Source organism: Dendrobates tinctorius, unplaced genomic scaffold (genome assembly GCF_039654945.1).
Source record: "Dendrobates tinctorius isolate UK_male_01 unplaced genomic scaffold, ASM3965494v1 ptg000162l, whole genome shotgun sequence".
NCBI lineage: Eukaryota > Metazoa > Chordata > Amphibia > Anura > Dendrobatidae > Dendrobates > Dendrobates tinctorius.
Genome location: NW_027361829.1, coordinates 30,070,356 through 30,082,562, shown reverse-complemented (window position 1 = coordinate 30,082,562; position 12,207 = coordinate 30,070,356). Strand labels below are relative to the sequence as shown.

Genomic DNA, 12,207 nt, shown 5'->3' with positions numbered 1-12,207 from the left:
CGTGAAGCTCCATCCACGGCCGCACTCCTCCCATCAGCTCCGCCTATGTCGGCATGCGTACCCTATCTTTAGCATATCTTGTATGGAGGAGGTGCGGCCATGAGCGGAGCTTCACGGAGGAAGTCCGCATCCCTCCGCAGCTCGGCCATACGCTAGTGTGAAACTAGCCTTATTGGATTGTTGTACTGTGCTGGGTGGTGGTGAAGGCAGAGGAACTTGGGGGCAGAAACAAGTAAGCCTGAAAGAGGTAGAAAGACCATGTGTGAAAATGCTTCATGTTGTACAGGAAACATAAGTGAAGTTATGCACCCGCTATCTAGTAGTTGCCATCAAGTTAATGATACGTAAAAGACAGCTTATTTTTGAGTGATGGGCTCCCTCACTGAACTGTTCAACATCTGTTCTGGCCAGCCGAAGTCACTGACATCATGCGGCTTTCTAGAGTGTAGGGACCCCATAGGCAAAGCCTACACACCCAGCCAAAACCCCCTATCCTTATGTAGCATGCCGGAATTGTGAAAGACAGGTATCTGACTCAAAACTACCACCCCGCTCCATGTTACAGAGCAGTTACTGCAGGTCAGGAACCATGGCTGCGGGAGTGATTTCATCCAGGTGTGACCAGTTATCCCTACACAGTGTGCAGAGTGTGCAAAGGGCAGCAGCCAGGGAAGATATGACTGCAGCACTCTGTACACTGTAAGTAGACATGAGCATTGACAAAGAGAAATTGCAGCTCAGCACATAGCACTGGGCTACAATTAAATGGTGCCTGGCTCTACCTACCACTGTGAACTGTGCATGCTAAGGGACAAGTACAGTGCAAAGCTAAAGTAACCACAGCATAAAAGATAGATTTGGAGATCCACCCTATTCTCCTATAGTCTGCGTCAGCCATATTTTCTGGGTGTAAGGGTCATGCTGTGACATATTACAGACAAGCGAATACAATGTCTCATGAAATAATAAAAACAATTATACCAGTGGATTTCATACAATTTAAAATATACATGTTAACATAATTACAAGTCAATGACAAAAAAAGTGATAGATCCAGTTCTTTTTTATCCATAATTTTCTAACCATCACTTTCTTCACTCTCCGCAATTATGATTCTCCTGTCTTCTTTCAGAATTTTTACATTCACTGCAAAAAAGCAACAGCAGAAAAAAATGCGGTAAATGCATAATAATAGTAATATTATTGAAAACAATAACATGTCAAGTAATGAAAACATATGAACTAAGGCACACAAAGAGAGTGGGAGTACTAGATAGAGCTATGCATATGTGTATGGCATTAACTCTGTCTAGGGGACCAACCCTTGAATCTGACCCAACAAGGATTTAATGTACAGGTCGGCACAACAATACAGTTGAAGAAATACTGTAGCATTGTAGAAGGAATATATCTGTGATCAAGGTTTTAAACTGGTTATTTGGTTATGTGACAAATGCCTCCTTAAAAATAAATTTTGAGCAAGCATAAAACTGCCAATGTATATTTTCAACTCATCTAACCAATAAAGAACTATTAAATGGAAAAAAGGCTGGGCAAGTTTCATCATTGTAAAGAAAAACGTTGTGTTAGGCCCGGTACACACAATCTGGAACTTGCAGCTCTTTGGATGCAGCGTATGTTCGCTGCATCCAAAGCGCTGCCTGCTATTAAACACCAGTAAATCCGCATGCATTCACTAAACTATGCGGATTTACCTCATCCAATATATTCTATTGATGTAATTTCTCTTGTGGAGACTAAATTCTCCTCAAGAGAAATTGACATAATACGGTCTGGAAAAATGCTCCGCATATTAGTCTCCGTGAGTGATCTCTGGACGCACAGTGGAATATGGGATTTCTTGAAATCCCATCCACTATGCTGTAACAGCTAGCCGATGAAGGTTTCACGCTGCATAAGAAAGAGGACTTAAATATCCTCCAATAATAGAAAACAGCAAAAGAGCAAAAAGGTTTACCCGTCCAGGCCTCCAGACAAATGCACTATCAGAGTGCAGTGGACCCATATAATTAAGATGGCAACACAGGTGCAAGAATACCGATGAAACCACAGCTCACAGCCTACCAATACACATGGCATACATTTTGATGGCGCTGGGCAGCCCGCCTGAGCTAATAGAAGGGTGTCACTACTAGGCTGGCCTGGATGCTGTGCATGGCCATAGTGTGAACAGCGCCACATACAAGTTTTTTATTGTCCATTAACATACCAGGCAACCGCCCCCTCCATGTATTGGTAGGCTGTGAGTGGTTGTTTCATTGGTATTCTTGCACCTGTGTCACCATCTTAATTATATGGGTCCACTGCACCCTGATAGTGCATTTGTCTGGAGGCCTGGACGGGTAAACTTTTTTGCTCTTTTGTTGTGCAGTCCATTGGCAAATATAAAGTTGCAGATTTTTGGGGGTTGGGGGGTATATTTTGATCCATCAAGTATCACGTGATTTGTGTTACTTTTTTGTGTTATATAACACTCAAAAAAAGTTGAAAAAAATTCCCTGAGTTAAATTTATAACCAATACACTATTTTGTGTTTTGGATTTTTTCTTTGGATAAATTTCCTGTGATCTATAAAGCTGAAAAAAAGTGTTCAAAAACTTTTCAAGCTTAAATTTCTCAGCTATACAATTTCATGTGTTTGGTTGTACATTTCTGTGATACTGTATCTAACGCTCCAAAAAAGAGTTTAAAAAATTAGTTGGATTACATTTCTCACCAATATAGTATTCTGTGGTTTGGGGTAAATTTCTGTGATATTATCTAACACTACAAAAAAGCGTTAACAAAATTGACTGAATTACATCTTTCATCAACACACTATTTCATGTTCTGGGGTATTTTTCCTGTTATCTATAAAACTGAAAAAATGATTTAAAAAGTTTTGCAAGCTTAAATTTCTCAGTATTACGGGTTTGGGGTACATTTCTGTGATACATAACACTCCAAAAAACATTTCAGAATTTTTCAGGGTTACATTTCTCACCCATACAGGTTTATGTGCTTTGTGACACATTTTTGTGGCATATTACACTCCATACACTGCTGGATTGAATTTGATTGTCATTCATACACCTTTACAGTCTTTCAGTTATATTACAGTGGTATTAAACTCCCAAAAACTGCTTGGAACAGGTGGTTGCTTGGATAGAAGATAACGCAGTTTGATGAAACTTGGTCAATATTTCTAAAATGTTATTTTTTGTCAGCTGGAAGAAGGAGCTATGAGAACAAGTAGAAAGAGAATATGAAGGTTAAATGCACAACACCATGGGGGCAAAGTATTTTAATGTCATTAGATTACTGAAAAAATTATTTAGTGACATGGCACTAGACCTTGTCCACAAGCATTATAATATGCTGGATAGTATTCGACCCTTAGATAGTTTTTATTAGTTGTTTTTTTGTAATATTAGAAGATGTATTAAATAAAACATTCTTAATAATTTAACAATAGTCATGTCTCGGACCTACAATATACCCTTGACTTATATTAGGCTTTTGTTTTGAGAAGTTTCTGCAGCTGTTTAGTCATATATAGGGATGAGCGATATTGCCCGATATCGTATCGGAATTCCGATTTCCGATATTGAAAAAATATCGGATATCGGAATTTCCGATTTCCAATATCATTGCAAGTCAATGGGAGAAAAAAATCGGAATTACAAAATGACCACTACAGTGCTATATAATGTATAAAATGGAGGGGAAACATCTCAGGATAATGGGGAAGGAGTTTACAGAGGCAGAGGAGCAAAAAAATCGCTAGAAAAATGCACAGAGCGAAAGCTGTAGCAGGAAAACTGGTCACCATCTTCTTAACAGCGGTGTTTTTTCTTTGGGTTAGGATTAGTTGGGGTAGGGTTAGGGTTTATGGATAGTAGGGTAAGGTTTAGGGTTTAGGGTTAGTAGGGTTAGGGTTAGGGGTTAGGGTTAGTTTGGGTTATAGTTAGGGTTAGTAGGGTTAGGGTAAGGGGTTAGGGTTAGTTAGGGTTAGGGTTATGCTTATGGATAGTAGGGTTAGGGTTAGGGGTTAGGGTTAGCTAGGGTTAGGGTTATGCTTATGGTTAGTAGGGTTAGGGATATTAGGGCTGGGGTTATGGTTATGGTTAGTAGGATTAGGGGTTAGGGTTAGTAGGGTTAGGGTTAGGATTAGGAGGGTTATGGTTAGGGGTTAGGGTTAGTAGGGTTAGGGTAAGGATTAGGGGTTAGGGTTAGTTAGGGTTAGTAGAGTCAGGGTTTATGGTTAGGGTTGTGCTTATAGTTAGTAGGGTTAGGGTTAGTAGGGTTAGGGTTTAAGGTTATGCTTATGATTAGTAGGGTTAGGGGTTAGCGTTATGGTTAGTAGGGTTAGGGGTTAGGTTAGTAGGGTTAGGGGTTAGGATTAGTAGGGTTATGGTTAGGGGTTAGGGTTTAGGGTAAGGGTAAGGGTTAGGGGTTAGGGTTAGTAGAGTCAGGGTTTACGGTTAGGGTTATGCTTATAGTTAGTTGGGTTAGGGTTAGTAGGGATAGGGTTTAGGGTTATGCTTATGATTAGTAGGGTTAGGGTTAGGGGTTAGGGTTAAGGTTAGTAGGGTTAGGGGTTAGGATTAGTAGGGTTATGGTTAGGGGTTAGGGTTAGTGGTTAGGGTTAGTTAGGGTTAGGGTTAGTGGTAAGGGTTAGGGGTTAGGGATATTTAGGGTTAGTGATTTTACATTATTAAATTAAAACTGCCAGTGGTGGTGTCAATATGCCCTTTGACTGACATGTGTCTGCGTTCAGCTCACCTTGCTTTGCAGGGAGTTTCCAGGAGCACAACGTGGAGGAGCGGATACACTCCCTTTAAACCATGGTTAGTCTTCTTCTGCTTTCCGATTTCCGATGTGAAAAAAATATCGGAATCGGAAATCGGAATTCCGATATCGCAAATATCGGACCGATTTCCGATATTTCAATATCGGAAAGCTCATCCCTAGTCATATATAACTGGTTAGCACTGCATCTCCAATAAGTGTTTCATTAATAAGCTATTTAACTACAGTCCTAAGTGCTCAGCTCTCGAGTGCCCTGGCGCTGCATTCCTGTTAAAAGAATTAATCAAATATTGTCATGTCACAATTGTGGCTCATTATCTCATTTCATGTTTACAATTCCCAGAAATTAAATATGAGATATTTACAATAGTCTATTCCTGACATTGTTTCACTTATATACAGGCTTGGACAGGCCCACCGGAGAACCAGAGGATTGTCCGGTGGGCCCAGGCACTTACACCTGCTGGCATACTGGCTAGTAGCTGCCTAGGGCCCCCACTGCTCCAGGGGTCCCCAGCCAGTGGCTATGTGGCCCCTGAGTCAAGGGAGCCCATCCTGTGCCAGTGTAGCAGCAGCTGGAGAAAGGATCCTGTCCCCGCTGCTAAAGCGAAATGAATAGGGATAGCTAATACTACAGGAGAGAGAGAAGATTAAAAAAGATATAAATAAACTGGAGCAGTGGGCAGCAACTAACAGAATGGTTATTAACAGGGAAAAATGCAAAGTACTAGATCTGGGCAATAAAAATGAAAAAAGCATACACAGAATGGGAGGAATAGGGCTAAACAACAGCACATGTGAGAAAGACGTGGGTATACTAATAGATCACAGACTGAATCTGAGTCAACAGTGTGATGCAGCAGCAAAAAAGGCAAATGCAATTCTAGGATGTATTAACAGAAGCATACAGTCTAGATCATGTGAAGTCATTATTGCCCTCTACTCCACTTTGGTCAGACCTCATCTGGAATACTGTGTCCAGTTTTGGGCACCACATTTTAAACAAGACATCAACAAACTGGAGCAAGTTCACAAAAGAGCGACCAGATTGATGACCGGTCTGCAAACCTTGTCTTATGAGGAAAGGTTGCAGGATTTGAGAATGTTTAGCTCGCAAAAGAGAAGACTGACAGGAGACTTAATAACTGTCTACAAATATCTCAAGGGCTGTCACATTGCAGAAGGATCATCTTTATTCTCATTTGCACAAGGAAAGGCTAGAAGCAATGGGATGAAACTGAGTGGGAGGAGACACAGATTAGATATTAGAAAAAACTTTCTGACAGTTAGAGTGATCAATGAGTGGAACAGGCTGCCACGAGAGGTGGTGAGTTCTCCTTCAATAGAAGTCTTCAAACAGAGGCTGGACAGATATCTGTCTGGGATGATTTAGCGAATCCTGCTTTGAGCAGAGGGTTGGACCAGATGGCCCAGGAGGTCCTTCCAACTCTACGATTCGATCATTCTATGATTCTAATATTCACGCTTCCCCACGCCCCTATGGGCATGGAGAGGCATCAATACCATTTCTCATTAATAGCGGACAGCATTAGCCACAGGCTTCAGCTAACACTACCCTCATGTAAAGCCCCACCGCCGCACTGCACTACACACAAAGCAGCGCACCACACACACACACACACACATAGCATAGCTCACCTCCCTGCAGCACACCCTGGCTTCCTGCCCGGCGCTTCCTGTCTGAAACAGCCCAGCTGGATGACGTCATCATCCAGTGCGCTGTCTCAGACAGAATGCTGCCAGCTAGGAAGAGGCTGCCAGAATGTGCTGCAGGGAGGTAAGCTTTGTGGTGTCTCTGTGTGTGTGTGGTGCGGTGCTTAGTGTGTGTGTGAAAGAGTGATGTGGTGCATTGTGTGTGTGTGAGAGAGAGAGGGGTGGTGGGGAAGGGCAATGATGGAGGTGATGGGCAATGATGGCGGTGGGGGAGGCAATGATGGAGGTGATGGGCAATGATGATGGGGGAGCCAATGATGGAGGTGATAGGCAATGATGATGGGGATAGGCAATGATGGTGGGGGAAGGCAATGATGGCGGTGATGGGCAATGATGGTGGGGAAGGCAATTTTGGAGGTGATAGGCACTAATGGTGGGGGGAGGCAGTGATGGAGGTGATGGGCAATGATGGTGGGGGAGGCAGTGATGGAGGTGATAGGTAATGATGGTGGGGGAGGCAATGATGGAGGTGATGGGCAATGATGGTGGGGGAGGCAATGATGGAGGTGATGGCCAATGATGTTGGGGGAGGCAATGATGGAGGTGATGGGCAATGATGGTGATGGGAGGCAATGATGGAGGTGATGGGTGGCAATGATGGAGGTAATGATGGAGGTGATGAAATGGACAATGATGTTGGTGGGGGAGGAGGCAATGATTGAGGTGGTGGAATGGGCAGTGGCGGGGGAGAAGGCAATGAAGGAGGTGGTGATGAGGACAATGATGGGGATGGAGGGGGGCTGCATTATACTTTATGAGGGGACTGCATTATTCTCAGGGGACTACATTATATTCTGGGGCTACAGTATACTATATGAGGGGCTGCATTATTCTCTCAGGGGACTACATTATATTCTGGGGAGGGCTACATATTACTATATGAGGGGGCTACAGTATACTCTATGGGGGGCTGCATTATATTCTGTGGTGGGGCTGCATTATTCTCTCAGGGGACTACATTATATTCTGGGGGGCTACATCATACTATAGTATACTCTATGGCGAGGCTGCATTATATTCTGTGGTGGTGCTGGATTATACTACATGAGGGGGCTGCATTATACCCAATGAGGGTGCTACATTATATTCTATGGTGGGGACTGTGTTATACCTTATGAGGGGGTTGCATTATATTTTGTGGGGTGCTGCATTATATTCTATGAGAGGGGGCTGCATTATATTTTATGAGGGGGGCTACATTATTTTATGAGGGGGCTACCCCTCTATGATTCTACCCCAACCCCTGCTACATAATTAAGACGTGTACTACCTTATATTATACCCCGATATTAGCGTGTTTTACCACACAAATGGTGGTCTTGTATTTATTTCTATGTAGCTACATAGTGGGCCCCAAGAATGATTTTCTCTGGTGGGCAAAAGGTGTTCCAGTCCGACGCTGCTTATATAGGATCACTCTCTTCTCTTTTTATCTGTTTGCATTAATGGAATATATGGAAATAATATAATATGCACACAAAAACAAATATGCCTAAATTAGAAACATACACTGGGTGTAGAATTATTAGACAAATGAGTATTTTGATCACATCATTCTTTTTATACATGTTGTCCTACTCCAAGCTGTATAGGCTTGAAAGACAACTGCCAATTATGTAAATCAGGTGATTTTCATCTCTAATGAGGAGGGGTGTGGTCTAATGACATCAACACCCTATATAAGGTGCGCTTAATTATTAGGCAACTTCCTTTCCTTTGGCAAAATGGGTCCGAAGAAAGATTTGACAGACTCTGAAAAGTCAAAAATTGTGAGATGTCTTGCAGAGGGATGCAGCAGTCTTGAAATTGCCAAACTTTTGAAGAGTGATCACCGAACAATCAAGCGTTTCATGGCAAATATCCAACAGGGTCGCAAGAAGCGTGTTAATTAAAAAAGGCGCAAACTAACTGCCCATGAATTGAGGAAAATCAAGCGTGAAGCTGCCAAGATGCCATTTGCCACCAGTTTTGCCATATTTCAGAGCTGCAACGTTACTGGAGTATCAAAAAGCTCAAGGTGTGCCATACTCAGGGACATGGCCAAGCTAAGGAAGGCTGGAAAACGACCACCTTTCAACAAGAAACATAAGATCAAGACTGGGCCAAGAAATATCTTAAGACTTATTTTTCTAAGGTTTTACTGATAAAATGAGAGTGACTCTTGATTGGCCAGATGGATGGGCTCAAGGCTGGATCAGTAAAGGGCAGAGAGCTCCACTCCGACTCAGAAGCCAGCAAGGTGGAGGTGGGGTACTGGTATGGGCTGGTATCATCAAAGATGAACTTGTGGGACCTTTTCGGGTTGAGGATGGAGTGAAGCTCCACTCCCAGACCTACTGGCAGTTTCTGGAAGACACCTTCTTCAAGTAGTGGTACAGGAAGATGTCGGTATCGTTCAAGAAAAACATGGTTTTCATGCAGGACAATGCTCCATCACATGCATCCAAATACTCCACAGCGTGGCTACCCAGTAAAGGTCTAAAAGAAGAAAAAATAATGACATGGCCCCCTTGTTCACCTGATCTGAACCCCATAGAGAACCTGTGGTCCCTCATAAAATGTGAGATCTACAGGGAGTGAAAACATTACACCTCTCCGAACAGTGTCTGGGAGGCTGTGGTGGCTGCGCACGCAATGTTGATCGTAAACAGATCAAGCAACTGACAGAATCTATGGATGGAAGGCTTTTGAGTGTCATCGTAAAGAAAGGTGGCCTCATTGGCCACTGATTTTTTTGTTTTGATTTTGAATGTCAGAAATGTTTATTTCTAAATTTTGTGCTGCCCTATTTGTTTACGTGGTGAAAATAAACAAGTGAGATGGGTATATGTATATTTGGTTTTTATTAAGTTGCCTAATAATTCTGCACTGTAATAGTTACCTGCACAAACAGATATCCTCCTAAGATAGCCAAATCTAAAAAATCCCACTCCAACTTCCAAACATATTAAGCTTTGATATCTATGAGTCTTTTGGGTTGATTGAGAACATAGTTGTTATTCAATAATAAAAAGAATCCTCTCAAATGCAACTTGCCTAATAATTCTGCACACGGTGTATTAGGTATCAAATATATTATAGTGTTATTTCAACCCAGGATTTTGTGTTTTTGTTTTTTCCTTTCCTTGTTCCAACAGCCATAGCAGACTTGAGCTGGGATAGTTTAATCACTTTTAATGTGTACTGTTACGTGACTTTATTGCAATGTACAGTGAAATCAAGGTTGTTCTCTACTATGAAGCTCAGCCTGTGGTGGCTAAGATTTCTGGAGGACTAGCAAGGCAGTTATATGGGCCTTTGGCATGATAACTCATCAGTTACCTGCAATGCATGCACCAGCAATGGCATAATTTAAAGGCCACTATAAGGGCTCATACCCATATGTGAGAAAAAAAACGGACGAGTGCCATGTGATTGTCATGCAAGTGCCATGCAAGTGTAATGCAATTTCGGTGCGATTTTTCCACGGTACATCCGCATGACATGCATATGCAATCCGTATGCAATGCGATTTTAACAACAGCTTATACATACAGCAGTTCTCTGTATGTAAAAGCTCATGTTAAAATTGTAATACACAACTGTACACATTGTTTTAAACCTAAATTTTCTTCAAAACATATATATATATATATATATACTGTGTATATATAAATATTAGATAGATTGATTGATTAAAAGCAGGTAAATTATTATAGAATAGAATAGGTTAGAATAGAATAGATAGAATACATATACAAACATAGAATTGGTGTACATATACTGCTCAAAAAAATAAAGGGAACACTAAAATACCACATCCTATGTTATAGTGTTCCGTTTATTTTTTTGAGCGGTATATACTGTATCTATATGTCAGTGACCCACATATACTGTATATATATATGTATATATGTGTATATATATATGTATTTATATTTCATAGAGAGATACATAGAAGAATAGCTGGTAATTCATTTGTCGGCTTCTGTAAAATCAATACAGGAGCCGACAGGAGAGAAGACATGGTTTACATACAGTAAACACATGCAGAATAGTTAGATATGTATATGTCAGTGACCAATCCAATTAGTATAGTATTATGGGACATGTATGTAATTAATAAATGATTTTTTGGGGGGAAATGGCGTGGGCTCCCACGCAGTTTTCTGTGCCAGAGAGGGAAAGCCAGCAACTGGGGGCAGATATTCATAGCCTAGGAAGAGACCATGGTTATTGGCCCTTCCTCTGGCTTCAAACATCTGCCCCCAGCCGCCCCAGAAATGGAGCATCTCTAAGATGCGCCAATTCCAGCACTTAACCTCTCTCTTCCTACTGCCTTGTAGCAGTGGCATATGGGGTAATAGTTGGGGGTTGACGCCACCTTTGTATTGTAGGGTGACATCAAGCCTGGCTTACTAATGGAGAGGTGTCAATAAGACACCTATCCATTACTAATCCTATAGTTGTGAAAGGGTTAAAAAACACACAGCCAGAATAAAGTCTTTTAATGAAATAAAGCAATAAACAGTTTGCCATCTTTATAGTTCTGCTAATCCATGCAACAACCTCAATCTACTGAAAAAAAATTAAAATAACAAACCAACAATATACCATACCTGTCCGGCGTTCAGTCCCACGCCATAATCCATATCTGGGGGCTATACAGTTTTCAACCTGGAGCGGTGCTAAATGCGACCATCTCTGCTGTAAACTACTGCTGAATGAATGAGATGGTGCCAACTGTTGTTTCAGAGACAAGCCTTGACATGACTGTACTCTGCCCTCCCTGTCGGCCTTATTCGCGCTGAACTCTGGAGAGTGGGAGAATGAACAGGCATTTTCCCAATCTAAAGAGTTCACCGCAGGTCAGGCTGTGAGACAGCGCAGCATCAGTGACGTCACCAACATCGCGGGGTTGGTTCAGTGAAGTCCTGTAGATGATGATGGTCCAGATCCTGGCTGCAGTGGTTAGTCTCTGATATCTTCCGCGGAGTCCTCAGACCATATGCAGATGTGACAGAAGGGGTACAGGCCACAGCATCATCTGAGCCCAATGTGGCTTGGTAAACATACACCGGGTGGTCAGGAAACAGTTCACGTTCACTCACCTGGTCTCTATTAGGCGGCATGCACGCAGCACTAACGGGCCCAGAGAGTTTGGCAATTTGTCCTGCGGGCACCAACTGGCACACATCACGTATATATGCTCACAGTCTCTGTGGATGCAAGCAGGGATGCTTGGGCGCGGGCCTGCACTGCTATGGTATCCGGAGCGTCTGCTTCTCCCTGCTGCATGCTGTCTGTTCCAGCCAAGTCTTACTGCTTTTACATGCACTGTGTCCCCAGCAACTTAGCCATGCCCCCTACTTCCAGAGGCAAAGGTCGGTCCGGGCCTCTAAGCTTTCCCCCAGACAACAGAGGAGACAGCCCTGACAGTTCAGGACCTGGCGCAGGGCAAGTACCCACAGTCCGGTCCTTCTTCCTACACTCCCCCTCTCCTTTTGCTCGCCATTCCATGGGCTAGAGTTGTTGTAGCAGATGTTGACATTCTTCCATATCTCAAATAATTAGCTGCCAAATAAATTGGTCTTGCTCATATCGGTTGGGTGGCATTCCAGCTGTTGACCGTTCGGTGCGTCGTCAGCCAGATTGAGTAGTAGAGTCAGGTTGAGAAGTGGA

At 42.6% G+C, this 12,207-nt stretch overlaps 1 protein-coding gene across 1 annotated transcript in view; it reads right to left on the bottom strand.

The window, feature by feature from the left end:
* Positions 1-984: 984 nt before the first annotated feature.
* The window catches only part of PPP1R17 (protein phosphatase 1 regulatory subunit 17), a 69,117-nt gene continuing 57,894 nt past the window's right edge, over positions 985-12,207 (bottom strand). Inside the window, exon 6 of the mRNA XM_073549931.1 lies at positions 985-1,146. Within this exon, the coding sequence (XP_073406032.1) occupies positions 1,079-1,146 (68 nt within the window). The 3' untranslated portion in view covers positions 985-1,078. The remainder of the gene's footprint in view (positions 1,147-12,207) is intronic.